At 38.6% G+C, this 20,005-nt stretch overlaps 2 protein-coding genes across 4 annotated transcripts; both read right to left on the reverse strand.

The window, feature by feature from the left end:
• Window positions 1-159: 159 nt before the first annotated feature.
• Window positions 160-6,220, reverse strand: LOC121976561 (pentatricopeptide repeat-containing protein At5g27270-like). 2 transcript variants are annotated; one of them, XR_006110653.1, is made up of 9 exons: window positions 5,614-6,220; window positions 3,645-5,049; window positions 3,177-3,488; window positions 2,825-2,929; window positions 2,659-2,746; window positions 2,442-2,563; window positions 2,249-2,313; window positions 557-1,496; window positions 160-473 (listed from the first exon to the last, which is right to left on the reverse strand). XR_006110653.1 is itself a non-coding variant. In XM_042528761.1 (8 exons), the coding sequence occupies exons 1-8, from the start codon at window positions 6,172-6,174 to the stop codon at window positions 942-944; spliced, it is 3,213 nt and encodes a 1,070-aa protein (XP_042384695.1). In that variant the 5' UTR covers window positions 6,175-6,220; the 3' UTR covers window positions 160-941. The 2 variants fall into 2 exon arrangements, 1 of the variants encoding a protein (XP_042384695.1); XM_042528761.1 differs by having other exon boundaries at window positions 160-1,496.
• Window positions 6,221-6,520: 300 nt separating this feature from the next.
• On the reverse strand, window positions 6,521-13,892 carry LOC121976565 (extra-large guanine nucleotide-binding protein 3-like). 2 transcript variants are annotated; one of them, XM_042528767.1, is made up of 9 exons: window positions 12,441-13,892; window positions 12,215-12,352; window positions 11,098-11,202; window positions 10,830-11,009; window positions 9,910-10,087; window positions 9,282-9,541; window positions 8,159-8,331; window positions 7,274-7,471; window positions 6,521-7,130 (listed from the first exon to the last, which is right to left on the reverse strand). In XM_042528767.1, the coding sequence occupies exons 1-9, from the start codon at window positions 13,386-13,388 to the stop codon at window positions 6,746-6,748; spliced, it is 2,565 nt and encodes an 854-aa protein (XP_042384701.1). In that variant the 5' UTR covers window positions 13,389-13,892; the 3' UTR covers window positions 6,521-6,745. The 2 variants fall into 2 exon arrangements, with proteins under 2 accessions (XP_042384701.1, XP_042384702.1); XM_042528768.1 differs by having other exon boundaries at window positions 9,282-9,532; window positions 12,441-13,889.
• Window positions 13,893-20,005: the final 6,113 nt, after the last annotated feature.

Raw genomic sequence — 20,005 nt, forward strand, 5'->3', positions numbered from 1 at the left:
AAAATGATGTTAATGGTTAGCGGATGAAATGGTAAGAGAAAAGTACTTCCAGTTTCGAAACAAAGAGAAGCTTTTTGAATAGGAAAGGTAAACTTTAAGGACAAAATATTCACAACGGTAATCTAGTATCAGAAAGATCAAACACCATACGCCTGAAAATAAAAATAATAAAGAACCAGGCTCCTATTAATTGTATGTATTTCTTGTTACATAAACAAGGAAAAAAAAGCCTGATAGATTTACAATAAAATCAACTATAGTACATCAGGAATTTAATTGATCCATCCTCAAGGCCGCAATCTGTTTGCAGGTGACGTACAAATCTATTTCAAGTATCTAATGCTGCTACAAATTCCAAGTTTGGAAGCAACAGTCCTGCAGCTTCATAGTATCTCACTCGAGCGTTCTGAAAATTGTATCTCGCTCGAGCGTTCTGAAAATTTACCTCTTTGCAAGCACACAAGCTATTCTCACTGCATCTTGACCGACAAATCATAATATAAAGGGAGCATATGCAACTAAAAAGAACACCAGTTTCATTATGTAAATCTTGTACCTGGTGAATGCCAATGCTGTTTCTATGTCGAACCAAGAAAAAATGATACAGTGTGCGACCAAGACAAACCTCACAAACCTCGATCATGAATTAAACATCTGTGATTGTACTTTCCGAGCCATAATCTCTGTCGGTTGTTAGAGGTAGCTTCTATAACTTTATTCCCAGATTCTGACCATTTTTTTAGCATCTGGTAGACATTCACTGACCAGTTTCTGACCATCTTCCTTAATCATCAGATGCCAAATTAAGCTACGGAGTCTTTCATCCAGCTCTCAGGTTTGTTGTTGTACTTGGACTTGAGTCACAATCTTTATTATCCTTTAGCACCTGGCTAATGTTTACTTCCAAATGCTGATAACTTCCACAGCATCATATTGATAGATTAAGGTTGTGTTTTTGATCCAATTCTCAGGTTTCTTAGAAATAAGAGCCCACATAGATTTATTGTGTCTAGAGCATCCCCTGCTTCAGATTCCCTTCCAGCGAATTCGTAAAGATGGACAGCAGCACTTAAAATAAATCCATCAGGCTTTAGAAACCCATTAATGGTTTCGAAGAAGGAGAGACCTTCCTCAATAAGCCCATAGTCCATATATGTTCTCATCATGGTTCTACAACATGCCAAATCAGGATTCAAACCTGTCAGCTTCATTTCTGCAACAACTCTTTCTGCTTCTGACACAAATCCATCCTTTATAAAGCCAAAGATTAAATAGTTAAAATGAGCAGATGACGGAGTGATTCCTTCCTCCAGCATCCTACGAATAGTTTTCTCTGCTTCTGAATACTTCTTACTCTCTGTACAAGCTCTGATGAGCGCAAGATATGTAAGAGAATCTGCAAAATGCCCAGCCGTCTGCATCTCTTGGAAAAGATTTTTTGCTTCCAAATAGAGTCCAGAAGTGGCATAGACATTAATCATTGTATTATAACTAATCTGCATTGTAATATATGGCAGCAATTAATAGCATATTAATAAGCTTCAAAATAAAGACTCGTTGAATAAATATGCAGCCTCATCAATTGGAGAGAACTTGTGCAGAAAGGAAATCTACAAATATTGTCAAGTAAATGATCAACAGCTACAGAAGCAAACATGGCAAAAAAACAACAGGGTTCACTGGAAACAGCAGTAAAACAGACCATCCTTGCTCAAATTATGTGATGGCATAAAAATTAAGCAATTAACAATACCATTTGAGATACATTGGTCTATTTTCTCTAGTGTAGGAAATCATATGCCATGCCAGCATAGTTAAGACGAGAATATAAAATCATACAGCAGAGATAATAATCAGAGTTACTAGATTCACCAAGTTTAGTAGATATTTGTAATATTACAAGGTTAAGCATGAAGCTGTTGCATCTGTTTTAGAAATAAAAACAGTACAGACCTATGTCTAGTGAATCTTAAGCACTGGCATAATCTATCCAATTTTTCTAAATTGGGCATAAAGTATGTTATTTATAAAATAACATTGTTGGTGTGTTATGAAATCACGTTCAAAATTAACAATGTACAATGCACATTAACAGAACAAAAAACAATATGGAAAACATTGTTTTATATCTTATGTACTTCTCTAAGCTTTCTAAAAACACAGGGCAGAAACTCTGGAATATTACCACCTGTAATACCATGAAAACAATGCTCAAAGTAACAATGAGGTTATTAATCAAGTTGCACACCTTTCCAGGTTGTATTCCAACTTCCTTCATTTTTTCAAATAACTGCAATGCCTCTTCAATCCTACCTGCAAAACCAGTAAAAAGAAACAGGTAATTTCTATGAAAAAACTACATCTCATGTTTGTTTATTCTTGTCCAGGAAGCAAGACCAGCTAACAATTGATGCAACTGGATAGGATGAAGTATGTCCTACCAGCTTTTCCATAATAGCTAATTATGTTGGTGTAGGCCTTCTCATCTATTGGCAAACCCAATCCTTGTGCGGTATGGAACATCTCAATGGCCTTTTCTAACTTCCCCTTTTGACCATACACACTGTATCATTTCACAGGAGTAAAGATAAGTATAAAATGATACAGATATAAGGAAACTAGCCAAGAACAGTTGGGATATTAAAAACCTGACTTTACCTGATCATCGTGTTGTATGTTTGAAGAGATGGAGGAACACAAGATGAAATCATGCGATTGTATATGCTCAGTGCAGAATGTAGCTTACCTGCATTTAGCTTGTCAGTTTACAGACAGACAGATAGTTCAACTCAAAAGGGTGCATACTTATAACATCATTACTAACCTGCTTCTAGCATTGCCTTGATAAAAGTATTGTAGGCTACAGTATCGAGTTCCACATCCCTAGTAAAATTGTACTCAATAATCCTTTCTGCTTCCTGATATTTTCCTGTAGAGGAAGATAAGGTGTATGAAGATTGAAGTTATTAATATAGGATGAAGCAGAAAACAGGTTACTAGAAAACCTATAATACATTATACATGGGCACGCACTACTCATAGAAAGGATACTAAAACAATTGAACTACTAAGTACTTAAGGAACCTTCAAATTTTGTACCCTAAATCTATTCTATAACTTAACCTACCATTGATATAAATCTAAACAATAGAGTCAAACAGGTTATCAGTGCTCACTATTCTTAGTACAAGTATTGACAAGTATGCTGATAGAAACAGCATCCTGAGTATAGCCTTTGCTAATCATTTCTTCATACAGCTGTATTGCTGCAGTGATTTCTCCGGACTTGCAGTAAACATCTATCATGGAATTGTAAACAGCGTCTACAGAATTTGAAGAGTGTGATATTGAGGCAAATACTTCTTGAGCTTGTTTCAGTTGGTGGAATCGTCCATAAAGAGTAATCATAGAAGAAATAGCTGAATTGTCAGGCTTATAGCCTATCTCAGAAATCTGCTTATACAAGGTTTCAGCTTCAACTATTCTCCCTGTGGCAAAGAGAAGCATGATCATTATCTGAATGAATACATGGTTTTCATTCCAGCGCTAAAATCTTCATAAATACTCATGGGATCAAAGAGTTTTATATGAAATTTATTGATTACAGAAAAGGACCATAAATGAAAATAGTCATTGATACTTGCCTTCCCTTGCATATTTACAAATCAGCTGGTTGGCAGAAGATACACCAGCTTCCATCAGACACAAAGATTTCAGAATGTTTTTGGATTTTTCAGTGTCACCATTTTCTAGGTACAGACAAAGAATTACACTAAGTGCTACAAAATCTGGTTCATCTAGCTTCTTCAACAAGTGTTCTGCTTTTTGAATTCCTCCAACTTCACCATACATTGCCATCATTGATGTCCTTACGGTTTTATCTATGTTCAAGCCAACACCTTCCATTTCTTCTACCAAATTTTCAGCCTCGTCTATCATTCCATCTTTGCAATATACTTCCAAAATGGCCTTATAAAGACCTTCATCAAACTGTATTTCCGATTGTCTTAGATGTGAAACTAAAGACTTGGCCTTTTCAAGGAGGCCCAACTTTACATAAAGTCTAAGTAAGTCACTGCAGCAAACTGCATCAGGAAGCTCCGTCTTAGATAACATCTGGAAAGTAACTTCGGCAGAAACCACATCCTCTAAGAACACATAACAGCGAAGTAAAACACTATATGAAAACTTTGACAGCTCAACATCTCTGGATTTCATAAGCTCAATAACTTTTCTAGCTTTCTCGTACTCTCCAAAATTAAGATGAACATGAGCCATAGCCACATACGTTTTTTCATCACTTGGAGCACTTATTTTTTCAACATCCTCAAATGTTTTTAGTGCATCCTCATATAGGCCCAGTTTTCCATATATCCTGATGAGAATTCCATATATGGCCTCATCAAGGAGAACTTTGTTTCTTTGCATTTCAGAAAAAAGATCTAGAGCTTTTGAGTAATCAGCAGTTTTGTAATGCAATGTCAATAGTGAAGCTAAAGTATAGTTACTTGGTACAATTTTCAACAATTTCATCTCTTCATAAATTTGTAAAGCCATATCCCCTTTGCCATTTTTAGCACTTAAAGAAATGAGGAGGCCATGTGTAGCCTCCTCAGGCACAAAACCAGCTTTTTTCATTTTCTGAAAAATATCAAGAGCATCCTCCAGTTGTTCCTCCTTGACGTAGGAGGCTATAACAATTGTATAAGTAAAACGGTTGGGCTCTATTGCATCATCCAACATCTGCTTCCATAGCCGGATAACCTTTTCATGCAGCTTCTGCTTTTGCAAAGAGGAAACCATGAAATTAAAAACAGCAATAGAGGGTAAAATATCTCTCCTGCGCACGGCAGAATAAAATAACATCATGTCTTTATGCCTTCCCCACCTAGCATATGTACAAAGCATAGTTCCACAAGCAACTGCATCCGGTTCACAACCCACTTCAAGCATCTCCAAGAAAATCTGTTCAGCAAGTTTAATCTTGCCAACTTGCCCATATATTCTCAGAACAATAGTGTAGACAATAACACTAGGTCTGTAGCATAGCTGCAATGAGTAGAAAATATTGATATTGGTAGTTGATTAAAATGTTTTTAAGAATATATATGAGCAAAATATGCATCACTACATCTAAAACATTCACTACAAATCACATCCTCAAAATAACAACGCACGGATAAGGCATCCCAGTTGACCATGTAGGTAAAAGACCAGCTCCAATTTCTGGAGCAATGCACATGTATGAGCAGATCATAAGCAATCATTTACACATAATGGCAATATAAACCCCTACAAATCAGCTTGTAGAACAAGACAAGAGTAGTGACAGTATGTCAAGGTATCAAAAAATTTTCATTATTTCTAGACAGAACAATGAAGTCATCAATAGGACATATATTAAGATTGATCGCTGATCCCTGTGCTAGAAGATAACTCGGTATGTAAAAATCTGACTATGAATCAGAATACTAACATTCAGCGCATAAGGAATCATAGATCAGCAGGAATATCATTTATGGATTAATAAAAAAGACATCTTCCATGTAGGGGGGAAGTTGAAAATGTTGATCAAATATGGACAGTATAGGGAAAGATAGAAACTTAACCGACCTGCAGCTTCATCCATGCAAAGAAGTCCCTAGCTTGGCGCCACCCGCGCTGCTCCTTGAGTACAGTGCACATCTCTTTGAAGCTCAGCTTCGTCACAAACGATCCCATCACCTCCCGCATGTTATACGACCCGTCTGGGAGCTGGGCCAGCGCACGGACTTTCCGTATCGCCGCAACCACATGCCTCCCGTACAAATTCCCATCTCTGTCATCCTCAATCAACTGGGCCATCTGCTCCGGGGTACGGCGGATCCACCGAGGGGTCTGCGCGCCGCTCCCCTGGTTGCGGCGGAGGCGGCTGAGGTACTGCGCCTTGGCGTGGATGATGCGGCGGGCGTCATCGTCGGAGAGCGGCTTCCGCGGGTGACGCCGGTAGGGGAGGGTTCGGATCTTGCGGGAATTCCCGTCGCTGAGGCTCCACGGGTCCGATGAGATGGAGGACCGGACGGGTGGGGTGAGTTCGAGCAACCTAGGGCGGCGCTTGATGGTGGCCGGCGGCGGGGAGATTGGATTCTGTGGCGGAGGCAAGGGGAAGAGGAAAGGATTCCTGAGGCATTCCATCGCCACGGAGAGAGAGAGAGTCAAAGATGAAATGGATAGACGAAGGTCACGTTCCCGTCACGTGCTATTATTTGGGCTGGTACTTGCTTATGTCTTTCTTTAGACGGCCCATCACACGGCCCAAACACTGCCCGCGCTTTTAAATTTATAAAAAAAATAAATTAGACAATATTTCGATTATATATTTTGTTTTACAGAAACAAGTTTCTGGAGAAAAGGTAAATACAGTGAAGATCTAAACTCCAAAACAATTAAGCGACAAAATATTGAGGAAAAAAAAACAACAGCAAACTTAATAAGAGTGTCTATGGATCAAACACACAGGAACACAATCATACAAACCTGGTTGTAAAATTGATCATAGAGGATCTTTCAAACTTGACTAAAATTTTATAGGTGTTTTCACCAAATTGCAATAGTTTATTAGGAATCAGGTCTACAGCAAGCAATCACATTTATAATCATCAATCAGAGTTCAGAATCAAGAGAATCTGGAGAAAATTATACACGGCAGCAACGGCGACACTATACACAGACGTTCGTTTCGTTACAAGTCGGGAGACTGAACTGATCATTCCTCCTGCCTGATAGAACTCAACTCTGTGGTGCTGTAGAATGAATCCTCCATGTAAACCATGTTGTCATCTTTCTCGTCAGCCCACTTAAGCACCTCTCTTATATACTTGAAGGCTTCATCGACGGTCGGGCGATCTCGTGCCCGTGCTTGCCAAACGAAGAGCTTCTGGTTAGTGAGGGTGTAGTAGAGGTCCTTAAACTTCATGGCTATGTAATAGTAAGCCTGCTGCGCTAGGTTCTGGTTGCTTTGGTGAGTCCTCAACGGGGAGAAATCTCTAAGCCACTCGCAGGTTGACAGAGGAACGCGGTTTATCTTCTCTTCGAACGCATCGTACTTGTTGAGCATGAGAACAAATGGGGTATCATGGAAGCACAGTTGGCTGGTTAAATTGAATGTCATACGACAAATATAGAACACACTATTAGGTGAGGTAACATCTAGACCAAAATGTGAAAGCAAAATCTAGATTGGGAATGCAAGAACAAACAAACAAAAAAAACTGCCAAGAAAGTGAAGATAGACCTGACTGTGGCCTCAAATAACTCCTTGCTTTGCATAATCTTATTCTGCAGAGGTTTGTTGCTATCATTAATGGGAGATGCCAACTGGTCGTAGTCACTGAGCGCCACACAGAAGATTACTAGGCGGACATCCTCGAACATTTCCACCCACTTGCAGCCTTCATTCATGCCCTTGGCGCTGACCCTAATCAGTTGGTATCTGAGAGAAAGATGAAGAGAATAAATCAAGAACATTTGGCACTAGACGAGGATCTTGGACCACAATCATCAAGGGAACAGATAGTTCTTGTGATACAAAATACTATTGCCTAATTGATGGGTCCATGGTAAATTGATCATTCACATTAATTTCTGGGAACCAATTAGATTCTATAATTTGTTAAAGCAGACTGGATGACTATACTATGTAACCCAAACGCTCAAGCTGTAGGAAAAGAAGAACCAGCCTATGCGTTCAGATAATCAACATCCTCGTAGTGTAATGAACTCAATAGTTAAACAGCAACACAAGGACCGAGTCAAATGAATTTAGGATATATGTCTGATGTTGTACTATGTTAAAGTTCAACAACAAACTACTTATCTCAAAAACCTTCGTTATCAAGGAAAAAAGATGGCCAGGTTATTATACACTTTAAATTTTTAACACAAACTATAATCGATCACAACAGGATGACTAATGATGTCATCAGCAATTGTTGGACAGGAGAATTTTCAAAAGCAAAGAACTCAAATTTGCTATTGTTCACTTTGCTCTTCTTTCTTATTGACTAAAATTATGTAATTCCTTAATTTTTAATATTTCTGCTTATAAACATATCCTGCTATAACAGTGGACAGCAATATAAATGAGAATTGAGAACAGATGAACAGGGAGAGAAATTACCTAGTAAGTGCTTGCGAGTGAGCTTCAGGATTGTCATTGTAGAGTTCTGACATTGGACTGTGGTCATCAAGTGAAAATTCAATAAAAGCTAGCCCATTCCCTTGCGTAACTCCTTCTGCATACAATATATCCTTCTCTGAAGGTTCATACTCATTGCTTGATACCTCAACTGCCTGCAAGGGGGAATGATGTCGTTATACAGTTTAAGAGAAGTAAAATTTATAGAAGGAAGTAAAACCCATAATAGATTTACTGACTTTACATGCACGCATTACTTCCATAGTTACTAGACAGTATCAAAAGGCATTAGACACTTTTCATTTCTAATAAATATGATTGTTCCCCTCTTTTATTTGCATCAAATATTTGAATCATATTATTTGTGGACAATAAGTCTTAAAGTAGTTTAACACACTCAGTATCTTGACTTATCATCAAAGCGAATCCAATTAAATTACCAAATTCACAGAGGTTATACCTTTGGATTTAGAGGGAAAGGTATGTTCTAAAATTATAGAACAAATTTTGTGCCAAGTATCAGAGCTAAGAGAAGGCTGCAAGAGAAAGTTCCACTTATCTCTTTTCTGCAGTCGCATGTGGAAATGCCAAGGTATTTACAGAACACAATTAGTTATCAAAGAACAAGTATACTATACATGGTTGAAAGTCAGTATTAAATAAGAGATAACGCACAAAGGGTGGATTCATAAAAATATCTGGAGCATTATTTGAAGTTTGAACTTCGAAGTGCCAATATTTAGCAATCTCCTCCAGCAATAAAAGACTGATACCAGATCAAATAGTCTGGCCAGTTGTATATGCCATTAGTAATTCTCACTAAACAATGCTAGTAAACAGACACTGTTTTACTCAGTACTCAACATCTACACTAATATCTAATACTTAACATTATTTCCAAATTCATTGTGAAAAGACAGTCAATGAATATCAATGATTTGATCATATATATGGTTTACAGGATTATTGCATTAAATTCAAAGGATCTGTAGTACTTTGCACTTAGTTTGATGCTGAATGCTAAGAGTTGTGGATATGAAACTTAGTTTGAGATGAATGCTAAGAATTGTGAATACGAACCAATGACAAATATCTTAAACCATACCTTATTCAAAAAGTATTCAGCAATATCTGGAAGAAAATGGAGCTCATTTCTTCTTTTATATGTTTCTTGTATGGCAGGCTCTCTCCACATCTCTTCAACCAATGGTGCATATTCACGTGTTGCAGCAGGAAAAAAAGCATCCAAGTCCCCCATGGCAACTATGTCCAAAAGCCAGTCAGAAAACTGCTTTAATCTTCCATTGATTGAGTAAACACATTGATTTGGCCGACTAGCTTCACTTTCCTCTAGACCTGAAAATCCTACAATGATTTGTTACAGCCATCTAGCTGTGATTCAAAAGTATACCTTCTCCGCCACATAATAGAGTATATATTTGAGGACATGGAATTCAAAAGAAATGCAATGTAAAGCAAATATTTGTATCCATAAATAACAATTATTATTAATAAAAATTCACATCACACCTCAACCAATCAGAGAGTGACACGGTTGCCACTTTGATCACTTATCTTATGATTCCAGTTAGGCAGGCCCAACTTAATCTTAAGCATCAATGCGAACTTGTAGAGTCCATATTGTTTGAAGAAATGTATAATGGGTTAAAAATGCAAGCAATTCAAAGACATAATTTACCAAAGAAAATCTGAAACATAAATGTCCATGGTACCTTCAGTAGAATGTTCATCATCAGAGATTGTCTTTCCAATCCTAGCCAAAGCCTCCTCCTCAAAGCGTTCTCGTCCTTCTAATAAAATACTTAGATACTTGTACATATTACTTTGTATCATCAGTTTCATGTTTTCCAATTCATCTTGAGAAAACTTATTTCCATACATAAACTTAGCCTGTTCAAATCATCGAGTCATTAAAAAGAAATTAAATGGCATCTTTTTGTGTAGAAAAGAAGAAAAAAGTTATATGATCACAAAGAAAATATAATGAATACATATGTCCATACAGAAAACTTCCCTAACACTGTTTGGCACCAAGAAACAACAATTACAAATTTAAGAATGATAAAGCATTCTGTATCATTTCTATCAAACTTCATGATTGGATTAGCTAATTTATATCACGAAGTGAACTTTGACATGTGATCTCCTTCTAAACAAATTAACATCCTCTAATATCTATAGCAAGTATATCATCAAACATGTTTTCCGCACAAATCCTGGCCAAGACAACCGTTCGCTCAGCAAATATTAACAAACTAACAAGTAACTTAAAAGAAGTAAAAGTAATAGACTGAAAAAGAAATAATTGAATTTTCAGTTCATTTTCAACCCTAACAGTTTGGGTTTGGTAGAGTTGATGTTTTCAAACTGAAAAAAATAAAAAAAAGACTTAGTTTGGATTCAGTTTTATCTATGAAATTGGTAAACCAATCCATGTCCCACCCTACATGGAACCACATAGCTATAAGAGCTAACAAGAAGAACACAATGAACAATTTGGGAATTCACTGGTAAATTCTTATTCTACTTGCTAATAATCTTACCTGATCGCATATGAGCTTACACATATAACATAAAAAGTTATAAACATCTCTAATGCAATTACCAATCCCACTCCTAATTACTATATTACCTGTTTAAAAATAGTGCCTGTTCCAGATCCCTGGGGTCCAAGAAGCAAAAGCTTTTGGACTCTCTGCTCAAGATAATCAGGCAAGATTCTGGGTACATATGGTGCCTCACTTTTAGAACCATTAGGAACTGCATGTGGTACAGGCAAAGAGAACAAAGTACATGCAAATCTTGTCAACGCCTGTCAAGAAAAAGAACCAGAACAACAATGAAGCAATAAAATTTAATAATTCTGTTTAGTCAGACACATAAGAGTAATTAGTTAATACCGATTCCCAGATTTTCCCCCTGATATTATTTTGACCTTCCTCTTCATAGCGACCATCATCATACACCCAAAAATGTGTATCACGTGGGCATTGCACATTAGCAAGCTGCAAAATGGACATGTTCAGAAAGTGGTTGACTACAGTGGGAATGACAATCACTAGCGACAGGGCCATAAAAGAAACATGGAAATAACTAAGATAAATTTAATGAAGGGATATGTCGATTACAGTTTCTGTTTGTCCACTCTTACAGTGTTGTATTAAGTGTTATGATAAAGTGATGATGATAGTAACAGGTGCATGAAAAGATATAAGAGACTGATGTTTTCCAATTTCATAGAATTCACATGTGCGTTGATGATTTCTGTTTGTCCACTCTTAATAACCAAGCCAATGAAAATCTTCTCCTTGTTCCATGAAAGAGAGTAAACAATTTGGAAAGAAGAGAGAGACAGAAAGAGAGGGAAAAACAACATGAAGTGGAGTTATTTTAAAAGTGAATGACAAGTAGTAGTAGATAGGCAACAATAAAATTATTGCACACCATGTGATCCAATCTGAACATAATGACTAAAAAGTAGTTGGATAACCAATTTCCCAATTAGATAAAATACTGATAGTACTTACATGCAATATGATGCTGTTGTGAAAAAATGAGCAACAATTTGGGATGCAACAAGTAGACTGGAAAGCAGTTAGATCACCAGCTGCCCAACTAATGCATAATATTGATATTACTCGGTCAACACAATTTTTATTTAGAATTAAGACAAGCTAGCATTCTATTCCATTATCAAGTCAAAATTCCCAATTGGTACGTAGGGAACTTGGATGACAGAACAGACAATATATTTAGACTAAGATTGACATTAACCTTCTAGACCTCTTCTTCCATTTATCTCCTACTCTTCCTGCAGTGCATTTTAAGCAAAAAAATAAAAGAAACAACTGAATTAGCTAACAGTTCCTTTTAATCTGCATGTAAATGTGCTAAAATAGTTTAAATGAGACTATGATTTTTCATGAGATTGCTGTTACTAAATAGAATGCTAAAGTTTGCCACTTTGATGAATAGTTACATTTGCTACTTAAAAAAAACTTTATTTGACTTAAGCACCTTAAGCACCCTTAGTTCGACTTTTGTAATTTGTCTTCCATTCATATAAACTTCAGTGTTGCCCTTGCTAGCGTCAGGCTGAAGCTTCCCAGTGAAATTCAGGTTAGAACTAATAATTCTATCAGGTTTCTCCCCCTCCTGAAGGAAAAAAATAAGTATGGCCAAATAATTAGCACACTGAGACAAGTTAAAGAGCAGCTCTCAGAACCAAACTTGATGCACCTACATTTCCCCATAGGCCTGATTCTTTGTCATACCAATACCTTCCAGGCTTCAACTTTTGAGGTGGTATGGGACAGCTAAGCAACTCTGCCATCTCCTCTTGCCTCAGTGGAAATCCATTCACAGTGAGTTGTTCAGGGCGGATTTGATTTGCGGGGCATTCCTTCTCGGCCTTCAAAATTTGCCTCACTTCCAGTGGACTGAGAAGCCGAGACAATGTCCTTGAACTTTTTCCTAGTTTTGCGCGTTTTGACTCATCGATTGGTTGTCCAATGCAACTGACACACTTGCGTCCCTCTGGCATCGATCCCATGGCTCTAAGCACACAGTAGCTGCAATACCTGGCATCACAAACCAGACAGACTTCTTTGCGCTCCCACTTTCTCTTCCCGCACCTATAACACACTTTTTTCCTCTTCTCCTTGCTGGTAACACCAACATACTGAGGAGAACCTGATAAATCTTCAAAGAGGTCTTTACTTTCTGATTTCTCCTCAAAAGTAACCACTGATGTCCTCCTCCCCTCATTAACTGATCGGCTAGACTGCCCATTTGGCATACTATGTGCAGAAACTGGAGACCCTGAGGGGGATGCATCAGTGAATTCTTCGTTCTGCAAGACAGAATCCACAGACTCGGAGCTTCCAGAAGCCTGGGGGCTTCGGGGTGAAGGGTCAGCACACCGGGCAATCCGAGAAACAGGCAAAGGAATTGGATCAGCTATGGGTGGAGCGGTGCTGTTCAGAAACCTATGCGAGCCAGATGCAGTCTCAGCCGTAGGGATTACGTCCACCGGGTCAACCCTCGGAAGCTCATAAGACACTGGCGGCCCATCGTACTCGATGGCAATGGAGTAATCGAGGTTGGCTGGAGCCTCCGGAATGGGGGTTCCTGGAGGCAATATCTTCCGCAGCATCTCCTGCCAGCTATTAGCATCCATATTTTCCGCCATTTTAATTCTCCAAGCTCAGCAAATCAAGCGCTTTTTTACGTGCTCCGAACCCAGACCAGATGAAAAAGAACAAGAAGCAGCCCCAAAAATCCAACCTTCAAAGCTCAAACACGAAAATCCTGCACCGAGAAAGCCCTAACCTTTCGCCGTGCCAAAGCCTCCACGTAAGGTTAGGGAAGCAGAAGAAACCGGTGAGCACCGGAACAAAAACACATCTTTTCTCCGTCAAGAGGCGATCCGCCGATGCAGAACAAGAAACGCACCGGCACGACTCCAAAGCGCCCACCTCTATGACGACAAGGTAAAGGACAACTCGAACTCGCTCACCCGGACTCCGAAACTTCCCGAAATGGCTGCGGGTCAAAGCCCTAGAGAGGGAGCCTCGCGAGGAAAAAAAGAAATCAAAGCGAAAAACGAAAACGCAAGTTGTTAAATAATCCGTCCCGAGGCGCAGACTGGGGAAGAGCGCGACGAGGGACCGGCAGAGGACAGGAACCCGCTCGATGGTGGACATGAGAGCACGGATCGGGTTGCGGAGTCGATGACGACTGACGAGGACTGCTGCTGTGCTGCCATGTTGGGTCTTCCAATGGTGGCAGTTAATTCGCCATTGATGATCTTCGTAATCAAACCACATGATTGAGATTCTCTTTTTCTTCTTCTCCCTCGCACAGTAAATCCGTGAAAGTAAAATTGTAAAGGTGATATATCTATCTCTTCTCAGCCGTTAGATTTCGGACACGCAATATTATCTCCGATTCAACGGACTCAAATAAATGCCTTGACTGAATTATTAGATTGTGAGAATCTCTCATAGATTGCCATTGCATAGCTTAATTTGGCAAAATTAAAAGAGCATCTGTCCTAAATTTTTCATATTAAAAATATTTTAATTCTTAATAAAAATTACTCTAATGTTGAATATCTTATGAATTTATGGATGCAAGTATCTTTTATCAAAGAACGCACGAGGACCACAGGCTCGAAGGAAGCAACTAATTAACCGATCAGCATGCATCTTGATAAATTTGAAAGAGTGGTCCTAGGTCCGGCGCATTCATGAAGAACAGGTTGAATTCGCATGCATCTTGATCGACTTTCTTTCTCTTCCTGTCGATCTCTCTGTGTGTTTGTTTAGATATGTGGGAAATAACAGGTTGAATTCGCATTTAGTTAATGGAGGCTGATACGGTGTATTATGGATGACTCAAGGATCACATGGGATCGATAGTCAGAAATCAAGAGAAGTTGACGGTCAAAGTCGGGGAGTACATGTCCAAACAGACCATTTGCTCCAGGACTTAGCTCCCCATGACGCTCGGTCAACCTAAGCACCGGTCGGTCTTCTCGGGGTTCAGTCTCTCACTTCTCCTGGGGCCGACTCTCAATTTATGCCTGGTCGGTCCAAGAGTTGATTGGGTCCCTCAAGGCTCAGTCTCTCACTTTTCTTGGACATTGTTCATAATCTACTCCCGATCAGCCCAAATGTCGGTCAGATCCCTCATGGCTCAGTTCTTCTCTTCTCTTGGACACGACTCACAGTCTACTCCCGGTCAGCCCAAGCACTGGTCCAGCCCTTCAGTGCTCAGTCCTTCACTTCTCCTAAGCACGGCTCCCAGTCTACGCCGGTTGGCCAAAGAGCCGATCGAGCCCCTCAAGGCTCAGTTCCTTACTTCTCCTAGACACGGCTCTCAGTCTATGTCTGGTCGGGCCCCTTAGGGCTCAGTCCCTCACTTTTCCTAGGCACAATTCTCAGTCTACTGCTAGTCGGCCCAAGTGCCGGTCAGATCCCTCAGGACTCAATCTCTCACTTTTTCTGAGCCTAGTTCTCAGTCTACATCCGGTCGGCCCAACACCGGTCGAATCTCCAGAGAATAATATTGTCAGGGAATCATAACCATTTGTCAAAAAATAACAACCATTTATCAGAAAATATTCTGATACTCTGCCACATGCACATCGCAGAACCTTCCTTCACCCAATAGAAGTCCGTCGTACATCCGACACCCGACATTCCCTGACGTCTTATTATTGCGAAGGTTATGAGAAACAATATAAAAAAGAAGGTTCTCTCCATTGGCTAAGGATACGTGTACATATTCATCTACTACAGTACTACTGCACATCTTCTTTTTCCACTTTTCATTTTGTGCTGCTCTTGACTTGAGCGTCAGAGGGTCTGTACTAGAGATATTTTCCCTGATTCTCGCTCTAATGCTCCCGTATAATCTCTCTGCGTGCCACTTTCAACTGTTTTACTTGGCCCAGTACGAAGGTATGGTGGTGGCAGCGCATCCTCCCATGCTAACTCCTACTCGCCCTCATCATCGGCCCCTATCCAACTCAACTTATGAATAGGATCAGAGGCATTTGAAGTTCTACAGTCTACTGCTTCCGCCTCTTCGTCTTCTATTTCTCCTTGGTGACTAGCAGTGGGAAGGGAGGCAATGGCGGTAGTAGAGAGGGAACACATGTTTGAGAAGATGGTGACACCGAGCGACATCGGGAAGCTAAACCGGTTGGTGATCCCGAAACAGTGAGCGAAGAGGTTCTTCCCACTCGAGCTGGCAGCGTCGACCGACAAGGGGCTGGTGCTCGTCTTCAAGGACACCGGCGACAAGTAGTGGAGCTTCTACTACTCCCAGTGCACAACAGCCAAAGCTACATTATTACCAGGGAATTGTTGAAATTAAATTTGATTTTGGATAAAAATAATAATAAATTAATATGGAGTTAGTGGATGGAGATAGAATTTGATGATGTGGCAATCTTGATAAAAATAAGAGTTTGTGGAGATAGAATTTGATGAGGTGACAATCTTGATAAGGATAAGAGTTCATGGAGATAGAATAAAGAAAAATAAATTTTAGATTTAATGTATCTGAGATTAGTGATTATCCAATAAGCTTATAAATATGTACATTTTTTCAATGAATGAAGCAAGTTGAGTTATTTTATTTTATTTTTCTCTTCCACGTAGAGTGAATTCTTCTCTCATATCTCTTTTATTTCTTCTCTCATAATTCTTTTTTCTAACAAAGTAGTATTAGAGCTATGGCTAATGGAGGTATAACTCTCTTCCAAGTTTTAGTACTCAAGGCGAGTAATTATGATAATTAGAGTATCAAGATGAAGGCGTTTCTTGGAGCTCATGATGTTTGGGAGGTTATAAAAAAAGGTTGTGTTGAGTCGCATAATGACTCGGTGTTATCTCCAGCTGAAAAAGACAGTCTGAGAGATTTAAGAAAGAGAGACAAGAAGACTCTCTTCCTCATTTATCAAGCTTTAGATGAGGATGGTTTTGAGAAGATCTCAAGTGCTACTTCAACCAAGTAAGCATGGGAAAAGCTCCAAATCTCATATCAAGGAGAAGAAATGGTAAAAAAGATGAATTGGTATCTAATTATTTTTTTAAAGTCTCTACAATTTTCAATCAACTAAAGAGAAATTGTGAGAAACTAGGAGTAACTATCTTTAAGAAAATTCTTCGATCGTTGGATTCAAAATTTTATAGTATTACAATCATCGTTGAAGAAACCAAGGATCTACAAGCCATAACGATAGAGCAACTCCTGAGTTCATTACAAGCCCATGAAAAAAAAAGAAAATAAATGAAGAAATTACTTAACAACTCCTGAAGATGACTCTTCAATTGGCAAAGAAAGATGAAACATCCGGTAACAATAGAAGTCAATATGGAAGAGGTTGTGGATATGGCCGAGGCCGTCCTAATGAGCAAAGATGAGTTTCCAACAACAACAATGAAAGTGGAGAACATTAAACAAGAGGACGTAGAAGAGGGTACATAAACTTGAGATACGATAAATCTCAAGTTAAGTGGAACAATTGTGATAAATTTAGGCATTATGCCGAAGAATGTAGATCGCCCGAGAATAAAGTATATGAAAGAGCAAACTATATGGAAGAAAGAAAAGAAGAAGATGACACCCTGCTGCTAGCATATAAAGATAATGAAAGAGGTGAAGATACAATCTGGTATCTCAACACTAATGCAAGCAATCATATGTGTAGGAAAAGAAATATGCTTGTAGAACTTGATAAATCAGTTTGTGGCAATGTATCCTTCGGAGATGAATAAAAGATTGAGGTGAAAGGCAAAGGTAACATTCTCATCCGTTTGAAGAATGGAAAACATGAATTTATCTCAAATGTTTTCTTTGTGCCGAATATAAAGAGCAACATTTTAAGCTTAGGTCAACTCTTGGAAAAATGATATGATATTCATCTAAAAGATAATATGTTTATCTTGAAAGATGATATTAGTTGCTTAATTGCTAAAGTGCCTATGTCAAGAAATAGGATGTTCTTGCTTAATATTCAAAATGATATTGTCAATTGTCTCAAAGCTTGTTATAAAGACATCACTTAGCTATGACATCTTCGATTTGGGCATCTCAATTTCGGAGGACTAGAATTGCTTTTAAAGAAGAAAATGGTGAGAGGATTACCTTGTATCAAACATCATGATCAATTATATGAAGGATGTATATGTAGAAAGTAATTCAAAAGAGGTTTTCCAAAGGAGTCAAGTTCAAGAGCCCAGAAGTCACTTGAGCTTATACATACGGATGTTTGCGGTCTGATAAAGCCAAGTTCACTTGGTAAGAGTAATTATTTCATTCTTTTTATAGATGACTTTTCTTGAAAAACTTGGGCATACTTCTTGAAGCAAAAATCGAAGGTCTTCGGCATATTCAAGAAATTTAAAGCGACCGTAGAAAAAGAAAGCGGTCTCGAGATCAAAGCTATGCATTCTGATTGAAAAGGAGAATCTATCTCAAAGGAGTTTCAAGAATTTTGTGAACCCAACGGAATATGACGATCCTTGAGAGTTCGAAGATCCCCTCAACAAAATAGAGTGACAGAAAGAAAGAATCGAACCATCCTTAACATGACAAGGAGCATTCTCAAAAGCAAAGGACTACCAAAAGGAACTTTGAGCAAAAGCAGTTGCATGTGCAATATACTTATCCAACCGATCACTAACAAGGAGTATGTGGGGCAAGACACCACAAGAAGCATGGAGCATAAGGAAACCTGGGATTTCTCATCTAAGACTTTTTTGAAGTATAGCCCACATTCATGTGTCTGATGAAGCAAGAAGCAAATTGGAAGATAAAAATAAGAAGTTTATTTTTTTCGCTATGATAATAACTCAAAAGAGTATAAGCTATATAATATAGATACTGGAAAGACAATCATCAGTCGAGATGTCATATTTAATGAAGAAGAATGAAATTGAGAATCTTAAAATGAAGATTACAACTTCTTCCCATACTTTGAGAAAGAAGATGTGAAGCAACCAAGGGTGGAAGCAAACAAGTGAGGAATCTACTACTCCACTAGTAACACCAACATCAAGTACTCAAGGAAATTCATCTCCATCGACTTCAAGTGAAAATTCAAGTGAAAAGAGTACCATGCTTTAGAAGCTTATGGGAAATTTATGAGGTAAATGATGGATGAAGAAGTCAAGGTGATTGAAAAGAAAGGTACATGGGAGTTAACTTCACTTCCTAAAGAGCATAAGACAACAAATATTTGAGTTAATAATAAAGTCTTCCATGATAGAAGCAAGCACATTGATATACACTATTACTATATCAGAGAGTGCATTACAAGAAAAGATATGCAAGTGGAATATATAAAGTCTCAAGTTCAAGTTGCTGATATTTTTATCAAGCCTCTCAAATTTGAAGACTTCATCAAGATGCGAAATTTACTTGGAGTTGTAAAATAAAGTTTAAGAGAGGATGTTGAAATTAAATTTGATTTTGGATAAAAATAATAATAAATTAATATGGAGTTAGTGGATGGAAATTGTAACGTCCGAAAATTCTCAAAACTATTTTAGAAATATTCTATGATTTTTCTGAAATTTTAGGATATTTTTACAGAATTTTTAGAGTAGCGGAAGTAGCAAAAACAAATAGAAAACGAAAACGGCCTAAGCGGGAATTGAACCCGAGACCTATGGTTTACGGGTAATTCTAATAACCAGTTGAACCCAGTAGGGCCGTGCTGAAAGAAAAGGGAAACATTTATATTTAAGTTTAAGATTGGCCGAAATACCCACTTAAAATAAATAGAAAACTTGAGTGGGTTTGGTTTATTTCTTTGGTTCGGGAATTCTCCACCGAGACCTCACCTTACACGCCGCCCCCTCTCCTTCTCCTTCTTCCTCTCGGCGCCAACCCTAGGGTTCTCTCCCTAGGGCCCTAAGAGCACCTTCCGGCAGCGATTCCAGCACAAGAACGTTCCCCTCCGTGAGAAGAACGCGTTGGAGCGAGGAGATTGTCGAAAGGATCGTCTCCACCAGAATTCTAGCGAATAGAGTTGTAAGAAAATTAGCGTACGAGGTAAGAAACCCCTCACCTGCAGTATAAGTAGCTTCCGTGTGAATTCCATGTTTTAGTTTAGTAATATGTAGACTTTCGGCACAAGGATGCGAATTAGTGTATACTAAGTGTTCAATTAAATTATTTAGCACAGAAAAATGTAACTTAGGCATTTTAATAGCTCAGTAAATGTAATAGAAGCATTTAAATAGTTTAGTTAGCCTTGCCACAGGATATATGGGACTACGGTCCAATGGG

The sequence above is a fragment of the Zingiber officinale genome, chromosome 4B (genome assembly GCF_018446385.1).
Source record: "Zingiber officinale cultivar Zhangliang chromosome 4B, Zo_v1.1, whole genome shotgun sequence".
Classification (NCBI taxonomy): Eukaryota; Viridiplantae; Streptophyta; class Magnoliopsida; order Zingiberales; family Zingiberaceae; genus Zingiber; species Zingiber officinale.